At 49.9% G+C, this 22,755-nt stretch overlaps 8 protein-coding genes across 8 annotated transcripts; 5 read left to right on the top strand and 3 right to left on the bottom strand.

Moving 5' to 3' along the window:
* Positions 1-211: 211 nt before the first annotated feature.
* M438DRAFT_268918 (uncharacterized protein) lies at positions 212-1,360 on the top strand (the record flags this gene model as incomplete). The annotated part of the gene is made up of 3 exons (XM_029900297.1): positions 212-294; positions 348-786; positions 839-1,360. 3 exons carry the CDS (start codon positions 212-214, stop codon positions 1,358-1,360), a joined length of 1,044 nt encoding a protein of 347 aa, XP_029763171.1.
* An 839-nt stretch (positions 1,361-2,199) lies between these two features.
* Positions 2,200-6,646, top strand: M438DRAFT_343385 (UDP-Glycosyltransferase/glycogen phosphorylase). The gene is made up of 2 exons (XM_029904973.1): positions 2,200-5,582; positions 5,637-6,646. Exons 1-2 carry the CDS (start codon positions 2,549-2,551, stop codon positions 6,431-6,433), a joined length of 3,831 nt encoding a protein of 1,276 aa, XP_029763170.1. The 5' UTR covers positions 2,200-2,548; the 3' UTR covers positions 6,434-6,646.
* A 1,079-nt stretch (positions 6,647-7,725) lies between these two features.
* M438DRAFT_388850 (uncharacterized protein) lies at positions 7,726-8,805 on the top strand (the record flags this gene model as incomplete). Its single annotated transcript, XM_029909024.1, has 3 exons — positions 7,726-7,764; positions 7,826-7,961; positions 8,100-8,805. Coding segments are annotated over 3 exons (673 nt in total), but the record flags the coding sequence as incomplete, so codon positions are not given.
* Positions 8,806-9,741: 936 nt separating this feature from the next.
* M438DRAFT_332798 (uncharacterized protein) lies at positions 9,742-10,545 on the bottom strand (the record flags this gene model as incomplete). Its single annotated transcript, XM_029903543.1, has 2 exons — positions 9,742-10,459; positions 10,511-10,545. The coding sequence occupies 2 exons, from the start codon at positions 10,543-10,545 to the stop codon at positions 9,742-9,744; spliced, it is 753 nt and encodes a 250-aa protein (XP_029763168.1).
* Positions 10,546-11,138: 593 nt separating this feature from the next.
* On the bottom strand, positions 11,139-12,278 carry M438DRAFT_388834 (uncharacterized protein). Its single transcript, XM_029909023.1, has 3 exons — positions 12,031-12,278; positions 11,851-11,983; positions 11,139-11,794 (listed from the first exon to the last, which is right to left on the bottom strand). The coding sequence occupies exons 1-3, from the start codon at positions 12,069-12,071 to the stop codon at positions 11,150-11,152; spliced, it is 819 nt and encodes a 272-aa protein (XP_029763167.1). The 5' UTR covers positions 12,072-12,278; the 3' UTR covers positions 11,139-11,149.
* A 1,479-nt stretch (positions 12,279-13,757) lies between these two features.
* M438DRAFT_363116 (uncharacterized protein) lies at positions 13,758-14,848 on the bottom strand. The gene is made up of 3 exons (XM_029907630.1): positions 14,730-14,848; positions 14,535-14,673; positions 13,758-14,481 (listed from the first exon to the last, which is right to left on the bottom strand). Exons 1-3 carry the CDS (start codon positions 14,768-14,770, stop codon positions 13,957-13,959), a joined length of 705 nt encoding a protein of 234 aa, XP_029763166.1. The 5' UTR covers positions 14,771-14,848; the 3' UTR covers positions 13,758-13,956.
* A 1,964-nt stretch (positions 14,849-16,812) lies between these two features.
* On the top strand, positions 16,813-17,814 carry M438DRAFT_159771 (uncharacterized protein). Its single transcript, XM_029899040.1, has one exon. It carries the CDS (start codon positions 16,922-16,924, stop codon positions 17,441-17,443), a length of 522 nt encoding a protein of 173 aa, XP_029763165.1. The 5' UTR covers positions 16,813-16,921; the 3' UTR covers positions 17,444-17,814.
* Positions 17,815-18,038: 224 nt separating this feature from the next.
* Positions 18,039-22,077, top strand: M438DRAFT_353040 (uncharacterized protein; the record flags this gene model as incomplete). Its single annotated transcript, XM_029906836.1, has 3 exons — positions 18,039-18,915; positions 18,967-21,992; positions 22,048-22,077. The coding sequence occupies 3 exons, from the start codon at positions 18,039-18,041 to the stop codon at positions 22,075-22,077; spliced, it is 3,933 nt and encodes a 1,310-aa protein (XP_029763164.1).
* Between the last annotated feature and the right edge of the window lie 678 nt (positions 22,078-22,755).

The following is a 22,755-nucleotide window of genomic DNA, read 5'->3' as shown; positions in this document are numbered from 1 at the left end:
ACAAATACCCAGGCCTGAGCGGCCTCCGACCGTCACCATTACCAACCACAAGAAAAAGACCTCTCACCTGGGAGGTCAGGGTTTCCCCAACAGCTCTTACATACCGCTTGATCGCGACCGCAGCGTCAGCCCTTTTCCTGCCGGAGGCTACCATGATCGCGAGGGACTCAGTGGCCCTTCTTCATCGAGACAATCAACAACCAGTCGCATCATGTACATGCCGAGTTCACGATGGACGTGGTCGTTCCTGATGATCGCCGTTTGTCAAGCAGCTGTCGGTCTGGGCCTTGAAGGGTATGTCATTGTTGTTCTCTGCTCTTGACTTCTTGTGCTGATGCGTAATACAGCTATGTCTTTGCCAAATTCCAAATCTCACTCGCCCCTCAGGCGCGAAAGACGACACAATCACGAACCATTCCCACCTACCTCGCCCTTTTCATTTTCGGATTCATCTACCAACTTGCGCTCGTCTGGGACGCTTTGCGCTTGAAAAACACAATTCAAGTCATTGGACTTTGTCTCTACAATCTTGGTCTGCTCGTATATGCTGCAGTCCAGTACGATCAGATCGATCGTGCTGTCGACGTCCTGGACATAGCGCGTGAGATCAGACCCGACTTTGGCCATGATGTGAAGCCTTTCCTCGTTGCTGTGCCTTGCGTTCTTGCGCTGGGAACAGTTGCATTCAGTATCGTAGCATGGAAGCTATATGACGAATTTGCTTGGACCATCTACAAACACATCTCGGCAGACTTGCGCTTGAAGAGACGCTACCTTGTTTACCAGGTATGTTAAATCCTCTCGGCTCGATTCAGAAACATGCGCTAACCACAAACAGATTTACATTGCCCTCCTCAAGTTCGACTTTTTCTTCTTCCTTGGATTTACAGTACAATTCGTCGTTGTGGTCCGTGAACACACATCTGACATCGAATTCGCCCTCACCATCGCCGCTATCCCCGTCACGATTGCTATCCTTCTCGCGGCCGCTTGGTTCACCCGACGAGAATCGACATTGGGAATGTGCAGCACAATCGTTCTGTATTTTGCTGCCATGGCCTATTTCCTATTCAAGCTGGTGCGCATGTACGATTCGAGCAACCCAGAGAGAGTGGCCGATTACGAACCTGCGCGGAAGAGTTTGACCACTTTTGCCGTCATCACACTTCTATTGTTGATTCTCACCATCGTAAATTGCGCATGGTGTACGGCCAACTTCAACAAAGGCTTGAAGCCTCACATCCAGCGACGAAGAGTTATTGGCGTCGAGGATAAGGGCTACTCTTATGAAGGAAGGCATGGATCCCTGGGAGGAGCACATGCCATGGGAGCAGTGCCCTCGCGAATGACGATTGATTGATGATGCATTGATTCGATCTTCTGGCAAGAGAACAAAAAGAACGACGTTTCGGCTGGGCCGGAACGAACAACCCCATCGCATAGACGACCTTTTTCGATATCCCACGAGTGTCTGGCTGAAGGCTTAAACGAGTGCCTGCCTTTCATCTCGGCGTTTTGATTTTATTTCCTTTTCTTTTTCTGGTTCTTTCCTGCTTTGTGGCACGATTTGGGAAAGCGTAGTCTTTCGGACGGGATGTTCTCCAATGATCACTTCACAGTGTACAAATGTCTAGTTATGCCAGATTTCTGTTTCTCCCTCTCTCTTGATCCTCTCGTCCTTGGTGTAATATACACAGATGTGTTGCTTGACGTGCTCTCCCTGGACGCGTCTACGATACAGAAAACATATACAGCTGGGGTGAATGAGCATAAGGGAGGTAATCACAAAGCGCATAGCGGGCATGTTGCCCCTTCAAACACCAGATGACGTGCAATTGAACCAATAAAAGGCACAAAGACATGTGAGATTGAAGACTGTCCAGTGAGAGATAGTTGTAAATGAGTTCTCGGTAAACACCCTCTTGATCACAGAGACTTCTAGCATCTCCATAATCATGAGTGGCTAGGAGTAGAGTAGGTAGCGACTGTGGTTAGGTAGTGAGACAACGCATTCCACAAGATCGACATGGAAAGTGGCTTGGAAGACCAGCTGCCTGCCGTGTCTGCACAGCGCCCATCCAAGTCTGGAGCGCTCACAGCCACAAAACAGTGACGTAGAAAATCGCGGGGTCGACCTTCTTGAGAGTTTGTGTAGAACGCAGGGTGCATGTTTAGAAAACACCAGCATTTTCAGCAGCATTTATGGGCGGAATCTGGCTGTAGGATCGGACGATATTTTCAAGAAGCCGCAAAAGACCTGGTGAAATAGCAAGAGCTTTGAGTTGTCGCTGGATCTTCTCTGAATCGTCGCTGACATCGTGCAGTCTGATAACTGGTAAGTGAGTCTGCTTGAGGCATAGAGAGTAGAACTCGTGGGCGCCAGATAACAAAGCTTTGAACGCTGTATAAACAAACCTCGTTGGCTTGTATTAACCTGCGAGCGCGCCCGCCTGGAAACATCAACTACACGGCACTCGAGTGCCTGACAGTTACAACAAGACTCAGAACACAAAGTGTCATGGCGGAACAAAAGACACCCAGCGCTACCATGGCCGAAATACCATCGACCATGGTTGCCCAAGCAGCAGCTGCTGCACAGGCAACTGAACATGAAGACGGCCCGGACCCCTCAAGGGTAGCCCAATACCTCAATCCGAACACGACAGACGAGAACCTACCACCCCCAGCATACGGCGATACATACGGCGATGTCAGCTCCAACGACGGTGGACTGGGCACCAAAGCTACTCTTCGCTCGGATGGACGAGTCAACATCAACATCAACCAAACGTCTCGCCATCTCTCCAACTTGCTCGTACCTGCCCTGCGAAGTCAACTCGACCTTGCCGATACTACACAAGTCCCTCCTCCGTATATTCCCACCTCGCTTGGTGGAGCTCCTGGCCAACCGCCGCCGCCACCGCTAAACGTCGTCATCCACGTTGTTGGTTCTAGAGGAGATGTGCAACCCTTTGTTGCCCTTGGAAAGGTGCTCAAAGATCAATATGGCCACCGCGTACGCCTGGCAACACATCCAGTCTTCAGAGACTTTGTCACAGAGAATGGTCTCGAATTCTTCAACATCGGAGGTGACCCCTCAGAGCTGATGGCATTCATGGTCAAGAATCCCGGTCTGATGCCTGGATTTGACGTTCTTAGATCTGGAGATGTTGGCAAGAGACGCAAAGAGATATCGACCATGATCAAAGGTTGTTGGAGAAGTTGTATCGAATCAGGAGATGGCACCGGAGTCGCTGCAGACGACAATACAACAGAAGAATGGATGCGTAATACTGATGCATCAGACAAGCCCTTCATCGCTGACGCCATCATCGCCAATCCTCCGTCCTTTGCTCATATCCACTGTGCTGAGAAGCTGGGATGCCCCTTACATGTCATGTTTACCATGCCATACTCTCCGACACAGGCTTTCCCTCATCCACTGGCCAACATCCAGTCAACCAATGCCGACCCTCACCTTACCAACTTCATCAGTTATACCCTTGTCGAGATGTTGACTTGGCAAGGTTTGGGTGATGTGATCAACAGATTCAGAGTCAAGGATCTGTCTTTAGATCCGATCAGCTTGATTTGGGCGCCCGGTATGCTGACAAGACTGCGTATCCCACATACCTACTGTTGGTCACCAGCCTTGATTCCAAAGCCTAAAGATTGGGGCAACCAGATTTCCATCTCCGGATTCTACTTCCTTTCGTTGGCTTCGAACTTCACACCTCCTGCTGATCTGAAGGCCTTCTTGGATGCCGGACCGCCACCCATCTACATTGGATTTGGTTCAATCGTTCTTGATGATCCCAACGGAATGACCAAACTGATTTTCGATGCTGTCCGCAAGACTGGCCAGCGTGCCCTTGTTTCAAAAGGCTGGGGTGGCTTCGGTGCCGACGAGCTCGGTATTCCCGAGGGTGTCTTCATGCTTGGTAACGTGCCTCATGACTGGCTATTCAAGCATGTCTCTTGCGTAGTTCATCACGGAGGTGCCGGAACCACTGCTGCCGGTATTGCATGTGGTGTCAGCACGGTCATTGTGCCATTCTTTGGAGATCAACCTTTCTGGGGAGCTATGGTAGCCAAAGCTGGTGCTGGTCCAGATCCCATCAACCACAAGGACTTGACTGCGGATAACCTAGCCGAAGCTATTAACAAGGCTCTCGAACCTGCGACCAGAGAACGTGCTCAGGATCTAGCTAACAGTATCAGCCACGAAAAGGGTACTGAATCTGGTGCTCAGAGCTTCCACCAATTCCTGGAAGTCGACAAGCTGAGATGCAGCATAGCACCCAGCAAGGCAGCCGTTTGGCGCCTGAAGAGGACTGAAGTTCGCCTGAGTGCCTTGGCAGCGACCACATTGGCCACTGAGGGGCTGCTTGACTTCAAAGACCTCAAGCTGTACCGCGCAAGGGAATACGAAGCAGATGAAGGACCACCAGAGCCCATCTCAGGTGGTGCCGGTGCTCTCACTGGTACAATCAGTACCATGATGATGGGTGTCGCTGATTTCCCTGTCGCTGCTTTGAAGGCGTTGCGCATTCATCCTGATGCTGTTCCTAACAAGACCAAAACAGACCCTCAGGCTATCTCACAATCAGGATGTTCTGGGCAGCAGTCAAGCCAACCTGAATCCTCCACGAGAGAATCCGCTGTATCTAGTCCCAGCAGGCCGTCCTCACCTACTCGAGGTGCGAGTGCAGGCGCGACCTTTAATCTCGACGAATCGCTTGCAAAGATGGGCTCTCCTCATCTGACCGCCGAGGACAAGAACGATAAAGAAAAACGCAGTCGCTCTTCGTCGCTTGCTGCTGCACTCCAGGGCCGTCTCGGCGGCCAATTGCGTCATCGTTCTTGCTCTCGTAGTGGCTCTAACTCCAGATCTTCGAGCCCACACAGAACCAACACAACACAGTCTCAAGCGTCGGCTCAATCGCAATCGCAAGGTGGAGAGACAAACATTAGAGAGGTTATTGATGCTGCATTTGGCACCAGTAAGGGTGTCTCGAGAATTGTTGGCGCTGGTTTCAAGTCGCCTATGGACTTCACACACGCTCTTGCCAAGGGCTTCCATAATGCCCCGAAACTCTACGGAGATGAGTCAGTCAGGAAACCCGATCGTATTACCGACTTCAGGTCTGGTCTCAGAGCAGCCACCAAGGAGTTTGGATACGGTATGTTCGATGGCATCACCGGACTGGTCACACAGCCCATGGAAGGCGCAAAGAAAGAGGGTGCTGCCGGTTTCCTCAAAGGATTTGGAAAGGGTATTGGTGGTATTGTGCTCAAGCCAGGTGCAGCCATCTTCGGCATACCGGCCTACACTATGAAGGGTGTCTACAAGGAGCTCCAGCAGTTGTCCGGATCTTCGGTTCAGAACTACATCATCGCAGCTCGGACGGCACAGGGTTACGATGAATGGCATAGGTCGAGTGCTCAAGAACGTCAAGAAATCATCAGACGCTGGAGAATAGTTGAATCCGAGGTCAAGAAGAAGAGATTCATCCATGAACAGTTCCAAGACATGCTTAAGAAGCAATGGGATGGTAACGGTAATAATGGCCAGGGCAAAGGTAGTCGCTCCCTCCTAGGCATTCGTCCTCGATCGCGTGCTAACTCGCGTGCAGCGAGAACGGGTACACAAAGCGAAATCTCGACGCCGACTGTCGAGGTCACACAGCACTCTACTGAGCCTCCGAAGTATGATGACTTGCAATTCACTCGTGGTGCGAGTGGCAATGACTTAGAGAGAGCCATCCAAACATCGGTCGCTGACACCAGTCGTGGCGATCCCGAGCAGGACGCTATGATCGAGCGTGCCATCCGGGCCAGTATTGCGGAATTGACTTCTGGTCAGAACGCTCCTAGCGGTGGTGAAAACAACGACGACGAAGATGAGATTCTCAGAAAGGCTATCGCGGCTAGTCTGGTAGACCACGATGGACAACAACCCCCAGCTTATCAAGAGGCATCGTCTGAGCATGATGAGGAATTGGCAGCAGCTCTCAGAGCTAGCATGGCAAACGAAGGACACAAGGACAAGCGTGCCAAGCGTCAAGGCCACTCCACAGACAGCGAATGGGACACCAACTCTAGCGAAGGCGACGACGAGTTCCGTCTTGCTGTAAAGGCCTCTCAGGATCAGCATTCGCAACACCAACAGCGCGATGACGATGCAGAGCTACAACGCGCAATCAGCCAAAGCCAAGAAGCCCACAAAGAAGCCACAAGCGCTGAAGAGGAAGAAAGAGTCGTCATGGAGTATGTGAAGAAGCAGAGTTTGCTCGAAGAAGAACATCGCCGTACCGCAAACAAGGGCAAGGGCAAGATTGAGGAGAACAACGATGAGGAAGATGATGAAGATTTCAAGAGAGCTATGGAGATGAGCTTGCAGCAGGAGGGCAAGAAGGGCGGAAGAGCTTGAATTGGGATTATGACTTGATGAGAAACATAGCAAGATACCCCTTTTTTCCTATTATACATGATATTTCACCGCAAAAGACTTTGGAGGCAAACTTTTCTGCATTCAGTCTCAGCCAAGCATCTTTGTGTTTGTCTAAGGGTGTTTCAAAATGTGTCTCACTTTCAGATCTCCAGACAAACAACACGCGCGACTTTATATAGTCTTGCTCTCGACCATTCTCTGCTTCCTCTCATCTTCCAACAACACAAGTAGCCGTGCCACCAACATGAATTCCAGACGGACCTTCAGCGAGGTCGAAGAATCCGAGTTCGCAGATCCTAGATTCGTTCAGGGTGAATGCGCGTATGTTCACACAAACGATGTTCCACGGCCGAGACCAAGATTGACAGTGCAGCAGCGATTACAGTGTCTTTAACAACCCTCAATATTCGGACTTGATCATCAAATTCGGCCAAGAGAGGGTGTTGGCGCACAGAGTTGTGCTGTGTATGTGGTCTCTCTACTTCAAGCGCTGTCTGATTCCGCCTTTTTCGGTGAGTAAACATGCGCGTAGATGGATTCAGACTTCCAATGCGCCGCGGAGAATTGTTTGATCTCGAGTGCGCCGACCGGTTGCTGCAGCACTTTAGTTGAGGAGGCTGAGCAATGAGATCAGGTCTTGGAAACACGTTGTTGCTTGGTCTGGCTTGTCAGCCTTGTCTCGGCTGAAGCCAATCTGTATTTGTTGTCAATGGTCAGGATTTGTGGCAGCTTCATACCGACCACACTTGCCTTCTCGGATTCAACTTGCAGGTTACCCCTTTTATTCTAGGCTTTTTCTTGCTAGTCGTTCTTTCCGTGGCATAGGGAAAGAAGAATGCCCATGATGAACACAGTCCCTCTTCAATGCATCGATCAGATTGTTATAAGCCATCTACCTTTGGTGAAACACTGTCCTGCAACCTCTGACCACTGATGAACATGGCATAATGCCCCTTTTTTCTTTTTGTTTACTAATTTTTCTTTCTCACACGCTCTCACTAGATGCAACCCTGGGTTCGAATAGGTTCTTGCAATTCTGCAGTCACATTGTCGCCGGCTCTTAACTGGAGAGCAGGTATGACCATGAGCTTGATTATGCGCGCGTGACTTCACTGTATCAGGTACCCTTCCAACCCGATCATTTCTTCGACTTTCACTCTCACTCAGTCGTTCAGCCTGACATAAAGACGCGCACCGATCGTTCCTCTCCCACGCCATCCTTTCTCCCTTCCATCCATCAACCAACATCACCAACACAACATGGCCGCAAACATGCCTGAGGACAAAGGGTTTGTCGGCGGCGCAAACGCGTAAGACAACCGAGATCCGTTTGATTGTTTACTTCTTCGACTAATGTGTCAATGGAATTAGTGACCCTGATGTCTTTGACAACCCGCAAGACTCGGACATCATTCTTAAGGTTGGAGAGACCCAGTTCTACGCCCATAGAGTCGTGCTACGCATGTGGTCGCCATTCTTCAAGCGTGCACTAAACTCGCAGTTCTCGGTACGTCTGAACTGGAAACGCGAGACCGTCGCGAGCCAGCTGGTAGTGTATCTCAGTCCAACTGTGCCAAAGCCTGAGACAATTGCGGAGTCTCTGTTAATCCGACTTGATCGCGTGCTGACTCGAATCTTCTATCAGGTCGCCAAAAGTGCCGTCTTCGATCTTGGTGAAGACGACATTCCAGAGCACGTCGAAGAAATGCTCAAATACATGTACGGCTTACCTCACGAACCCGTGATTCCTTCACAGATCGCACTCCTCAAGCGTCACATCAGCATGTACATGTTGGCCGACAAATACGACTGTCCATCCATGCGCATCGTCATCCTTAAAACCATCAAAGAACTGCTGGAGAGCAGCTGGGAGTTTTCCATCACGCCAAAATTGCCCGAGGCAATGGCCGCTACCATCGCCACTGTCTGTGGTCCCGAAGCCCCACAGCTAGCTGATCCCGGACTGCGTGCTGTCATGCTTGAGTGGACTTCCAGGAACTTTTCCGCTTGTATGTATTACTCTGGCTTCAGCCAAGTGGTTGACAAGGGTTCTATGCTGGACTCCAAATCATTCTCGAGATTGATTGCGAGGATCTGCCAGGATGCCCGTTATAGCAAACAGCCAAACAAACTCATCAACTAAGCGGTGATCGACACAACCGCATGTCAACCCAACGAACACCCACATAATCAATACGGTACGGAGGCAATAACAGAGAAAGAAGTAGCGGAATATGAGAGCCGGACAGGGTCTACACAATCGATCGGGCCTTTGCTACACATTTATTCCTGACAACCAAGACATAAGAAGGGGTAGATGCTGATAAATGCGGTACGAAAGAACGATATGGATAAAGGAAAACAGTCTTTCTAGACTCACACTCCAAAAGTACAATCAATGCTGTCCACCAGTTCCAGCGTGATTTTTGTGCACTATTTTCATCTGCGCCATTGATAGTTTCTTTCTACTCAGTTCAATGTTTCTCTGATCTTCTTCAACAAGGATATCGACCATCCTTTGGTCTTGTATTTTCTGGTGTGTTCTTTGACATGTACTAGATATAGGAGGTCGAAACATCATCACTCACCAAAGACGCATCCAGTAAGTATTGGAAGAGACTGTCAGGCAAATACTCTTCTAGCTCATCATCGCACCATGGCTGCTGGCATCTCAAAAAGCCTCATCGTTTCAACTCATCTTCGAGGCAAAGGATCTGGACTTGATGTTGGTGGCGGTCGAGTACATTTGGAAAGGAAGTTTGGGAACAGCGATGATCTTGATAATGAGGAAGCAGCACAAGCCTTTCACCCCAGTCAAGCCTTCCACGCCAGGCTCAAGGTAGGAAGCAGAAGATGATGTCCATGTGCTTTCCTTTTCTGGAACAAAACATCTTCTGTGAAAAGAAGAAAAGTGCACTGGAGACAATCTCCTACGAATGAGAGGAAAGAGAGATGAAGAATTCGAGATTACAAACACATCGATAAGAGAACACGGTAAAGCGTCTCTTTGATTTCGCATGGTGACTTCTGATTCATTGTTCTGTTATGCTGTTTTGATGTTCGAGCCAGTCTATATCTCCTTCAACCGACTGGAGTTTTTGATTCAGCTATTTGGCCCAACTTTCGAGATGTTCCTGTACCCAGTTCTGCAGACCGTCTTGATGGCTCCTTTGGAGCCCCTAAGTAGTATTGTTGCATCGTTGTAGGCGCATACCCACGCCTTGCATATCTCGAATGTGTGTCCCTCTTCGGTACTCTTTCCATGCCTTTGCGGATTCATCGTCCGCTCAACCGGCGAGACCGAAGAATTCTCCTAATGGGCTTTTCCATCTTGCGATACTTGAACCTCTTGAGAGAGGGTCGCGACGGCGTCCCCTGCCTCCGACTTCTTTGCCAATCTTGAGCAACAGACGTGTTGTCAGTTGGGCCTCTAGCAGAGTACCATCCTTGACAGCCATGTTGAAGACCTCTTCCTGAATGCAAAGGTCGAAGTTACGACATAGCCAGTCGAAAACGGCATCGCGCATACCTGGGCAAGCAAGCTGGAGAGCATCAGGACCGCAGATCTTGGAGATTGCTTGGATCAGATCCTCATAGAATGTGCAACGCGCGGTCACCAGGTGGTGATCTAGAGATATCTGGTTTCCGAGATATCTTTCGGTCCTGGTGACGATGGCGAGGCGCATAGAGGGGCAATCGTACTTGTCGGCCACGACGTAGGCTTTCCAGAGAAACTGTAGGCGGGAAACTCTGTGGCCAAAGTTGTCTGGGTGCTGATTGAAGGTCATGCCGTACATATGCTTGAGCATGGCGTAAACGGCGTCGGCATCGTCATCGTCGTCGAGATGGAACACTGGGCTTTTGGCGACGGAGAACTGAGAGCTCAGACTGCGCTCGAAGAAGGGAGACCATAGACGCAAGATGGCTCTGTGCGCATGGATTTCATGGCCTGCGAATTTGATGATGATGTCTGAGTCTCGAGGGTTGTTGAAGACGGTAGAGTTGCTGAAATGATAAGTCAGAATTCATTGCATAAAGCGGAGACTGTATGCGCACGCGTGCTTGCCGCTGGTGAAGTTTTCGTCGTCCATGTTTGTGGCGATTCTGTTGTTTGGTAGAAGTCCGAGAAGAGAAAGAGGAAGGAGCGAGCAGTAAGATAAAGCCCAGACAAGCAATCAATTTCCAGCAGACTCGACGGTCACCTGAAGAAGTTCCGTTTTCGCAATCACTCTCAGTTGTTCTCTCACTCCAACAAACCAGCCAGCTGCATTCACGTCGTACATCATCTCGCACCTGTCAAATTTTCACTTCCGCCTGCAGAATACAAACTGCCCATCACTACTTGTTTGTTACTATTGGTCACCTCCCATTGCCAATCAGACACATAATAAAGTAACTGCAATGGCCAAAACTGCCGACTTTGAGTGAGTCACGCTTCTGTACCTTGTCTGAGCGAGTGTCTCTTTTGAAAGTTTTCTCTCGTCGACTAGCTGATAATCAAGGTCAGAGAACACGTGGACACAGATGTGGAAAGACGGAGCTACAGATAAGAATGTACAATGAATAGGCGGTGTTTCTGTGGCGCTTTGTTTGATATGGAATCTTCTTTGATTCAATCAAGCAAGATCGTTCTTTTGTTTAGCGTAAGCTATGGTACTGCGTTATCCTTCACAACTCGACAAAGGACGATTAAACTTAACTACCACGGCCTCTACCACGACCTCCACCACGACCTCCACCACGCATCCTAGCTAAGACTCTTCTTTCAAAAAGACTGGAGGCGGATGCTCCATTGCTAGCAATAGGTACAGCGTCCTCGACTGTCTCAGCGCTCAGCAGATTGGTGAAGTCTTGCGTATCGCCTGATGCTGTGAGACGTTGACTGACTCTAGCCAAGATCTTGATAGCAGCATCGCCGTCGAACAATCTTCCTGCTTGCATCTCCTTTTTGAACACATCTTCCTGAGCGAGTCTACCGTAACGTGCCATGCAGATTTCCAACATGCGATTACGCAGAGATGAGTCGGCAAGTTGAGGGGCATCAGGACCGCAAAGGCGTGGAATACAATGAACGATCAAACTGGATATCGTTCCCCAGGTAGCGTCGAGAGTGTAGAGCAGTTTGGCTGATTTGAGGGTGAACTGGGTGACAGCTGTCTCGCGAAGCAACGGACAATCGTACTTGTCGGCGATAGTGAAGACTTGGATGCAGTGTTGAAGAGAGCGGATCTGGTTGTTGGGGTGCTGACCGTAGGGCATGTTGTACATATGACGGAGCATGGAGTAGACTGCGTCACAATCCTCTTGGTCGTCGAATTCAAAAGATGGGCTTGTAGCCACCTGAGAAACGGTTAGACTTTTTCTTGGAGATGATAGAATGCCAGGAATGAGCATACTGGGAATTGTGACTTGAATGCGCGTTTGAAGAAAGGAGACCACAGACGCAGGATTACGCGGTGAGCGAAGACTTTGTTTTTGCCAAAGACAAGGGTGATGTCGGAGTCTTCTTCGCTGTTGAAGACGTCGTCACTGGCTGATGTCAGTAGCCACCGTGGAAGACGCGTGCTCAGACTTACGGAGACTGGCCATCATCGCTTTGATTCGGAGGCTCGGCCATGACTTCGTGGTTTGGATGATGTGTTGAGGAAGGAGCGAGGTGGAGAGAAGCCCAGCTTTTACGTGCGGATGGAAGTGTGCTGTGGATGTTTTCTTTGATACTGCCGAGTGAAACTATGAAAAAGTCTGCAGGCAGCAGCTTCACTTTGTGCCTGAACGTCTGTAATCAGTCCGAGGTGCCTAAGACTTGGTGGTTTCGATTCTATCGGGTGAAGAAATGAGCATGAAAAGTATCAGTGAAGCGACACGAATAAGGGATTAACGATTACAGTTATACACGACGTTGGTTCGACATAATAGAGATAACACCGAATTCGAGACTTTGTCTCTCCTGAAGCCCTTACAGTATGGTTATGGAGAGGCAAAGTGGATGTTGATGGAAAATGACAATAATAAACCATTCAGAGAAGTGCGGGCAAAGAATGATGCTTGATCGTTATTGGATTTTGTCCCTGATCTCCGAACTCCTTAGCACTTCCTCTCACACTTCCTCTCCCAATTCCTCTCCCAATTCCTCTCCGAATGGATCTATGCGGAGGCAAGACTTAAAGCTTCTGTCGAATGTCTATCAGAAGCTTTGGCATCCCTCATCAGGCCGCAACGGCGCGAGGCCCGAGAAAAAGAAGCGTGTGAGGTTCAAGCCTGGACGATCAGAGTTCGGCAGGATTGTAAGAATACCTCTTCTTCAGAGCCAAAACTCCGATCGTCTCAAGCAGTGTAAGTTGGTAACCATGGCCTCTGCATCGAATAACTTCCTTACTTCCCTCTCTCAGGCGTTCCCGAACTCGCTGTGCATGAAGATCTGGTCATAGTTAGGAGCACAAAAGTCCAAGGCTTCTCCACGCAGTAACTTGTCGGGTGGTCGCAGGGCATCGGGACCGCGGTGATCTGGGATGTTCTTCATAAGGAAAGCCGTATTTCCTGCGACCTACGTTTCTACCGGCGAGGAGGTCAACCGCAGCGGTACGGAAGTTCGAAATAGTGGAGGCACGCAGAGAAGGGCGATCTTACTTGTCGGCCACTATGAAGAATTTTGCGTGACAGAAAATGGGCCCGTGAAGGCCGGAGGGCTTGGCCTAGGTGTAAGGCAGGTTTCACGTATGGAGAAGCATCGCTTCTGCTATCTCGGTGTTGTCTTCATTACATAGAGTCAAGACCTGACCTTTGGTACCTATAGAGAGATCAGTTGAGAGATTTCTTCGGTCAAAATACGAAGGTTGAACAAATACTTAGTCAGATATCTTTGAGATTGGCTACTTACAGGCCACTGAGACTGGGAAAGGAGTGTCAAGACAGACAATCACATACGTAGAATAGCGCGATGAGCTTGAAGTTGCCTGCCACTAAATTCTATTGCAACATCTGAGTCTTTCTTGTTGTTAAAGACGGTACTGCATACGGCTCAGTCAGACTTGCATGGGTCTTGCTCTCAAGGAACTTACTTCTGCTGTACGTTGTTCTCGTCGGCTGCTTGAGTATTGAGCATGATTGCGGATTGAGAAGGTTTGTATAGAGAAGAAGATCAGAGAAGGAAGGAGAGTCCAGTGCTCAAGTGATGAGGGTGCGTCAATGCAAACTAGACGTATTTCCAAAATATCCGGAAGCTGGATTTACAAACAAAGCAAGCACACAAACATGAACACTGTCTATTTGCTTTTCACGAGTCTTCAGTAGAATCGCATCTCGTCAGGCATGGGATCGTTTTTTTCGTTTGGCATTAAAAAAGTCACTGAGTCTCATTAAGAGTCTGCTTTGACCTTCTCCAAATACCCGTTCTCTTCTACTTTTATCAGCCCAACTTCCGCACGGTGCATGATCTCTGACAATCAACCTAAGACCACATGAGAAGGATTGAGAATCCGTGAAATGCCTTGTTCGTCTAATGTCTACTTAGGGATCAGTTTGGCGGCAGCGGCTCGAAGTATGTATTCGACTTTAGGATCATGAATTGTGATGGTAGAAGTACCCAAGACGTACACGAGGAGCTTCGTAGCGCCACGGTCATCAAATATGCAACCCTTGGTGAGAGCTTGGGTAAAGGCATGACTGCTAATGAGTGTCTGGAAGTGGACCAAGCAGACATCAGCCACCTTGTCGCGAAGCGAACGATCTGCGAGTAGCGGGGCAGTCGGACCACAGATCTTGGGGATGATTGAGACGACCTTCTCGAGTTGGCCTTTCGTGAGCTGAGAGTGCATGATTGCACCGAACTTGTCGACAACGTTCTTGCGCAGAAGAGGACAGTCATACTTGTCTGCGACGGTGAAGACTGCAACATGAAAGTCGAGAGAGCGAGCGTTGGTGGATGCAGGGTCGTGGAAGTAGTCAATGTTGTACATGTGACGGAACATGGCCCAAACAGCCTCAGCGTCATCATCATCACCGAGCTCGAAGACGGGGTTTTGGGCAACCTGCAGACGAATGTCAGCACAATGGCTAGGTTCCTTGTGTGGAGGGGTCTTACCGCGAACTGCGAGGTGAGAGCTCTGTCAAAGAATGTCGACATAACACGAAGGATGATGCGGTGAGCGTGGAACTTGTGCTCGCCAAAGTGGATGATGATGTCAAAGTCCTTGTCGTTGTCGAAGATCTTGGACTCGTTGCTGCGCATTTTGTCAGTCGTGTTTATTTATGGGCATGTCTAACAGTAATGGTTTACCGTGAGGTTGAGCCACCAGGAGTGCCAGTGATGCTAGCCATGATGATGGGTGCTGCCTCCAACAGCAGGGTGATGGAAGGAGATGAGAAGAAGCGCAGAAGCTTTTGATGGCTGAAGTGCTTTCAAGCCGAGCTGAGTGAAAGTGCAAAGAGTGTTCCAGAAGCGAGACGATTTCCATATTGACTGTCTCGGTGACTGAAGACGTGTTGTAACGCGCAATGCTTTTTCCAAACGCGCTTCACTCTGCGCGAGTCCTTTTGACTTGTGCCGCCATTGTACTAACTCCAGCATAGACTGGTACTAGACAGTCCTGCTCATCCAGCACGACTGTGTCCATATTACCCAAAAGTCGATTCCAATAGCCTCTCTGTGTGCTGAACCTTATCACACGCATAAAGTAAAAATGCACAATGCTTTTGATATCAGTGCAGCTCTCCACTGGGGAACGCTGACTTTCACGCCATTGGTAAATGGTTGCACTGACACTAAAACACTGTGCATTTCTCCAGCCTGGATGACCTTAGTTGCGATCGTGAGAGCTGGCCAAGAGTGACAAGATCGAGCACATAGGGAGGAAGGATTTAGCGTAAATCTCATTTAGCTTGGGAGCAGGACAGATGCAATTTCAATAGAGGAAGTGTCACTCTTAAAAGTCTCGCTTCATGTTCTTATCGTCTATACCGCAAGGCAATCGACGTGTTTGGAAGGAATGGTCAAATTTGACGTCGAATCAGCAGAACAAGAAGCCTCCACTCATGATTGCAACACTCTTGGGCACCGTGATGAGTAGAGAAGCACAGTACGGCGTTGTCGCCTCTTGGTCGAGATGTACGGAAGGCCCGATGATCACCAGCATCTTGATTCGATGGCCATATTAGCAGCCTTAAGATCTTGTTCCTTCGCACCTAGGTTCGCTTCGGAGTCTCTGGATCATGTCGAGGAGCTGGCTCCGAACATGGAGATCATGATGGTCAAGATTGAGCGGCGTTCTTAACAATCCGGCACTGCTAAACTTTGTTTGGATCCTAAGTGTTTCAGGACGAAGTTTGCTTTCCAACAACGACAGAGGTCGTTGTTTTCGAACGAAAGGTCTGCGGTGACGAGCCAAGCGGTTATACTGAGGAATGCCCCTTTTGTAAATGCCGAGATTCTTGGCGGCCAATTGCTGCCCCTCTCGTGAAGAACTGACTCGAGTTATACGGTATTGAATCTGATATCTTAGAGAGCTTCGTGGAGGGTCCGACAACTGCGCATCTATGGCCTTTGAAGTAAGCCTGGAACAGAAAGCTCTTCAAGAAGGCTCCGGCAGGAATCGTCCTGTCTGTCTTTCACATTAGAGCGGGCGCAAGGTTCATGTTGGATGGACCCTGAAACGGTTCTCTCCGGCGAGTAACAAGGTTACAGTAAGGCTGTGAGGCCGAGTCATTGTGGCTGAACTCAGCTGCCGATATGCTTTGAGGTACGCTGCACGTTGCGAGAGGGTGAGAATGGAGGTCAATGGTCCTTCGCGAGGACGTTATGTCAAGATGGTATGCGGTCGGGAAATCGTGAGAGATTTGTGCGCCTGCAGCGAACAGACACAACGGACTGTTCGTCTAGACAGAGCACGACGAGTGGGACCTGTGATCTGCAAAGCTCCTGTCGCTCTGTCAGGGAATGATGAGCAGACAACCTGAAACACATGATCGGCATCAGCTTGTGTCTCCTGCTGCGCACTTGGAAGTGGAAACGCTTCGCTCGTGAAGAATACGGTCGTCAACTTTACTGACCCCTTGATGGCTCGGATGCCCAACGAGTGGGCGGGATTAAAATGACTTTGCCCCGTCTCGTAGCCTCTTGTCCAACGAACAAACGAAGAGATCGACAGGCGGCGGTGAATGCGCGGCTTTATCGCTCGTCAGGAGCAGCACCCTGTGTCGGTGTGTCGAGCAAGCAAAGAGTCGACAAGGCTCAGCCTCCAGAGGTTCGATTCTGACTTCTCGTTGATGAACCGACCAACATGTTCATTCTCTAATCAACTGAACGAGACCTCGATTAAAATGGTTGCGGATGCTTACGAGATCAGTTCGACAACGTGGTGAAGGAAGCACAAAGTCCCCACATCTCTGGACCCTGCATCGCGCCAAGGCGGAATAAATCGTGCTTCGGGTCTGAGCGTGAAAGCAAGGGCTGCGAGGGCATGCTCATGTTGAATGTGGTCGTTGTTCGCAATCCAAGAGACAGGTGCAACAGGTCTTCTAGAAGTTCAGAGTTTTCTGTGGGCCTGGGACAAAGCAAGATCGAAGATCGAAGGCAGAAGAGCGAACTGGATGAACATCAAATATGGGAAAGACGGAGATAAAAAAGGGTCGGACAATTCTAGACAACTTGGCGGGGCTATCGCAGCCGCGATACGAGAGGGATTCAATTGCATCCCTCCCCGTGTGCTCAAGTCAGTCACGCGTGGAGCTGCTGAAGTGCAAGAAGAGTCTGAAACCAGAGCCCTATCTGGTGAGAGCATATCTGGTAGCTTATCTCTGATGGCGACAGTAGAGAAGCAAAGGCTTTGTGCATCTCTGCAGCTTCAATTCCTCGTGAAACGAGCGCGGAAAGAAGAAGGAAATGTCGGCACTTTGCATACGAAGACTCAGGCTAGACGATGCGGGAGCACACAAAGGAGCAAAATGGCGAGAAATGGGAACAGAGTCTCGGGGGATGGCACCTGGCGTGGTTGATTCAGGGCGAGTGGTGATAACTTAATTATAGCTAACTTTCAGACGGGATTCGGCTCGTCGTCTTTAATCGCGTGGCGCCTTCCTGTCAACACATGGGTAGCTCTGACTCTCTCTTTGTTCCTGATAGCAACAATCCTTTACTCTTCCTACTCGAGTACACCCCTAAGCTGTATTCATCGTTTCTGCTGTACGAGATCGATCGGGAAGGGCACCCTTTCTTTTTGTGTTGTCATTTGATTTGATTGGACAAGCGAGGCTTTTCTCGGCGACGATCATTCGACACGGCCGACAAGCGCTGTCTGTCACGAACCAAGTCAGCCCTTCGGTGCTTTCTTCCTTTGACACGACAACCACGAAGGTCCACGAGAGAGCAGGAGAGAAACACCGACGTCGCGACTTCTGTTGTTGATGCCAATCTAGCGTCGACGTCTGCGGCCCTTGAGAGTCGTCCCCAAGGCCTCTGAGCCCCGCCTGTCGTCTGTCGACCCAGCGGTTATTCGCGTCTCCACCCAACACCCCCAGCTTCCTCCTGAGCGACTGCCTGCCTGCCACCTTTATGCGAGTCGACCTGAATCTGCATCAACAACCGCCAACCATGGCCGAAGCGGATTCCTTCCACGCCCTCGCTGGCATTATATCAAACCTCGCCAAACAATATACCCCTACCGACGACGACTTTGGGAGCCGTGTCGCGACAAACAGCATCGACCTGAACCGCATTCCTTTGCCTGGTCCCGACTCTGATGCCAAACAAAAACTCGAGAGAGAGGTCGCTGCTCTCGCCAGCCGTGTACAATACCTCGAGAATCGTGTCGCTTCCTCGGCCTCGACCGTCTTTCCCATCACCCCGAACGAGCCCCTCCAATCTGCTTTCTCTCCTGAGAGCTCGCCTACCGCTGCCCGTGTCCTAGCCTCACGGCCTCGCTCTGCATCGCTAGTCAACAGCCTTTTGGCCAAGTCAGAAAGCCCCAAGGGCACTGCTGTACCGCGTCAGCTGACTGAAGAGGAGCTCGGAGTTCTTCGCGATCATGTCGACCGCCAAAGCGAGCAGATCAAGGCTCAGAAAGAATACATTGATAGCATCAACGACACCCTGCAGCAACAACGTCAAGCCACCGAGCAAGCCCTTGGCGGCATTGAGAGCTCCATGGACGACGTCGAGACTCTCAAGCGTGAATTGTCAAAGAACCAACAAATAAATGCCACCTACCAGAAAGTTCTCCGCGAAATCGGCAGCATCGTTACTGCTGTTGCCAATGGTGATCTCAGCAAGAAAGTTCTCATCAGCGCCAAAGAGCGTGACCCTGAAATCGCTACCTTCAAACGTACAATTAACAAAATGGTCGACCAACTCCAAGATTTCGCCAGTCAGGTCACACACCTCGCCCGTGAGGTCGGTACCGAGGGAAGACTCGGAGGCCAGGCTGTATTGCCTGGTGTCAGTGGTATCTGGGCCGAGCTCACTCAAAATGGTACGCCATCAGCCTCTCACAATCTCATCTTCTTCAGCTAATGTCACACAGTCAACATCATGGCCGAAAACCTCACCAACCAAGTTCGAGAAATCGCCGTCGTCACCACCGCAGTCGCCCAAGGTGATCTCAGTCGCAAGATCCAGCGTCCCGCTCGTGGAGAAATACTGCAACTCCAGCAGACTATTAATGGTATGGTCGACCAATTGCGTACCTTTGCAACAGAAGTCACTCGCGTATCTCGCGATGTCGGCACCGAGGGTGTACTCGGCGGTCAGGCTCAAATCGAGGGTGTCCAGGGCATGTGGAATGACTTGACTGTCAATGTCAACGCAATGGCAAATAACCTGACCACTCAAGTACGAGATATTGCCGAAGTCACTACCGCCGTCGCACGGGGTGATCTCACGCAAAAAGTCAAGGCTGAGTGTAAGGGTGAAATTCTCGAGCTCAAATCAACCATCAACTCCATGGTCGACCAGCTCAGACAATTCGCTCATGAAGTTACCAAAATCGCCAGAGAAGTCGGAACAGAAGGAAGACTTGGCGGACAAGCCACTGTACACGGTGTTGAAGGTACATGGAAAGACCTTACTGAGAATGTCAACGGCATGGCCAACAATCTCACCACTCAAGTGCGTGAAATTGCCCACGTCACAAAAGCGGTCGCCAGAGGTGATCTCAGCAAGAAGGTCGGAGCCGAAGTCAAGGGCGAAATTCTGGAGCTCAAGGTTACCATCAACACCATGGTTGATCGTCTGAGTACCTTCGCTTTCGAAGTCAGCAAAGTTGCAAGAGAGGTCGGCACTGAGGGTGTCCTCGGAGGGCAAGCCGAGGTCGAGAACGTCGAAGGCAAATGGAAAGATTTGACCGACAACGTCAACACCATGGCCAACAATTTGACCAATCAGGTCCGTAACATTTCCGACGTTACGCAGGCTATTGCTCGTGGAGACATGACCCAAGTCATCAAGGTCCATGCTCAGGGAGAAATCCTGCTCCTGAAGAACACCATTAACGACATGGTTGCTCGACTCGACAACTGGTCACTCGCAGTCAAGCGTGTCGCTCGTGATGTCGGTGTTGACGGCAAAATGGGCGGCCAGGCAGAAGTCGATGGTATTTCCGGTCGCTGGAAGGAGATTACTTCCGACGTTAATACCATGGCCCAAAATTTGACTTCTCAAGTCCGAGCCTTCGGTGACATTACAAACGCTGCTATGGACGGCGATTTCACAAAAATGATCACCGTTGAGGCTTCCGGCGAGATGAACGAGCTCAAGCAGAAGATCAACAAGATGGTTACTGGTCTTCGTGAGAGTATCCAGAAGAACACCGCTGCTAGAGAAGCAGCCGAACTGGCCAACAAGACCAAGTCAGAGTTCCTTGCCAATATGAGTCACGAGATCAGAACACCCATGAACGGTATCATTGGTATGACTCAACTCACTCTTGACACCGACTTGAATCAAAACCAACGCGAGATGCTTAATTTGGTATTCAACCTGGCTAACAGTCTGTTGACAATCATTGACGATATTCTCGACATTTCCAAGATTGAAGCCAACCGCATGGTTGTCGAGGAGATTCCATTCTCGCTTCGCGGTCAAGTCTTCAACGGCCTCAAGGGCCTGGCAGTCAAGGCCAACGAGAAGCGCTTGGATCTTGCCTACTACGTCGACAGTTCAGTACCTGACTACGTTATTGGAGATTCGTTCAGACTTCGTCAAATCATTCTGAACCTTGTAGGCAATGCAATCAAGTTCACAGACAAGGGAGAAGTCAGAATCTCCATCTCCGCACCAGATCAAGCGGGATGTGAAGAAGGCGAATATGCAGTCCAGTTTGCTGTTTCTGACACCGGTATCGGCATACCGAGCAACAAGCTCGATCTTATCTTCGACACCTTCCAACAGGCCGATGGCTCGACAACTCGTCGCTTCGGAGGTACTGGTCTTGGTCTGTCCATCTCTCGAAGACTCGTTTCGCTCATGCAAGGAAGGATGTGGGTTGAGTCCGACTTTGGTCAGGGCAGTTGTTTCTACTTCACCGTCAAGTTCAAGGTCGGCGACCCCGATGTTAAGGCCATCGACAAGCAACTTAGAGCTTATCGCAAGCACAACGTCCTCTTCATCGACAGTGGCAAGACTGGCTGCTCTGAAGAAATCGCTCAACACCTGCGCAACCTTCAGCTGGTTCCCATGGTTGTCCACAACGAGAGCGAAGTGCCTTCTCCTCAAGCTGCTAGCGCCGCCGGAAAAGCTTATGATTGCGTTCTGGTCGATTGCAGAGAGACGGCTCGCAAGCTTCGCAATGTTGAGGACTTTAAGTACATCCCCATCGTTATGCTTGCGCCCGTCATTAGCATGAGTTTCAAGTCGGCACTGGAAGATGGCATTGCAAGTTATATGACAACACCCTGTCTGTCCATCGACCTTGGTAACGCACTCATTCCTGCATTGGAGGGACGCGCTGCACCAACATCTGCCGATCCTTCTATGAAGTTCGATATTCTGCTTGCTGAAGACAATGCAGTCAACCAGAGGCTGGCTGTCAGAATTTTGCAGAAGCACCACCACACCGTCACCGTAGCGAACAACGGTTTGGAAGCATTCGAAGCTATCAAGAAGAAGCGTTACGACGTGGTCCTCATGGATGTGCAGATGCCTATCATGGGAGGTTTCGAAGCAACCGCCAACATTCGTCAATATGAGCGCGAGAACCAGCTCACTCGTTCGCCCATCATCGCTCTCACTGCTCACGCCATGTTGGGTGACCGCGAGAAGTGTATTCAGGCCCAGATGGATGAGTACCTCTCCAAGCCACTCAAGCCCAACCAACTCATTCAGACATTACTCAAGTGTGCGACTATGGGTGGAGCACTGTTGGAGCGCAACAAGGACCAACGAATGTCTCTCACACAAGGCGATGACAAGCAAGCAGATAGTACGAGCAGCAGCAAAGTCAGCACACCCAGGAGACCAATCTTGGATATCCGAGGATACACTGACTCGCCGACAAACCCGACTAAGAGTCCTTCGATTGTGACGGCAGACGTCAGTGATCCTATTGAGCGGGTAAGTAAAGATATGTGTACCATCATGTGACTCAGCGCTGATGTTTTATTCGCAGGAGATGCTCATGAGATCCAACAGCTCGTAGAGCTACTCACGAATGGCCGAATAGGAATTGTTAGATTCCGACCACTTTGCATATGGCGTGGCGTTCGATTTGATCTTTCTATATGGGTAGTGAAGGGGAAACCGAGAAGAATGGAATAGCAGGGGTCCTGTGTCCTTGCCTTCTACGTCTCTCTCGAGAAGAGAGGTTGTTTTTGTTGTTTGTGTGGTATTCGGGATTCCTTTGCATATCTGTGTTTTTTGCCTTGTTGCGGCGCATTGTTAACGCGTTTTTCCTTCTTCTCTTTATACCCCAATCGCATACAAGCTCCTTGCTCAAAGGAACAAGCCAAAATCCATGAGCTTTTTTCGCAAAAACATGATGAAGAAATGGGATTGATTGTGACTAGAAGTCACACCTCTCTTGGCTGGATAAAGTGATCCGTTCTTTGACCACGATGTAGCGAAACATATGTTGATCTGTAAGGTTGCAAGAGGTACAGTGGAGCGAATTTGTGATATCATGTTGAGATTGATGTGTTGCGTAGTAGACTCTGGCCGCACTTACTGCGTCATTGCTGGACTGTTTCATCGATTGTGGTCAGAATGCTTGACTGCGAGTGTTAGATCATGCGAGGTTTTGGGTCAACGTTAGGGATAGTGTTAGTGTTAGTTTGGGCAAGATAAGTGGGTGTGTGAATGTTGGAAATGAGGTATGTAT

Source organism: Aureobasidium pullulans (genome assembly GCF_000721785.1).
Source record: "Aureobasidium pullulans EXF-150 unplaced genomic scaffold scaffold_4, whole genome shotgun sequence".
Lineage (NCBI taxonomy): Eukaryota > Fungi > Ascomycota > Dothideomycetes > Dothideales > Saccotheciaceae > Aureobasidium > Aureobasidium pullulans.
This window is presented reverse-complemented; position numbering and strand designations above follow the sequence as displayed.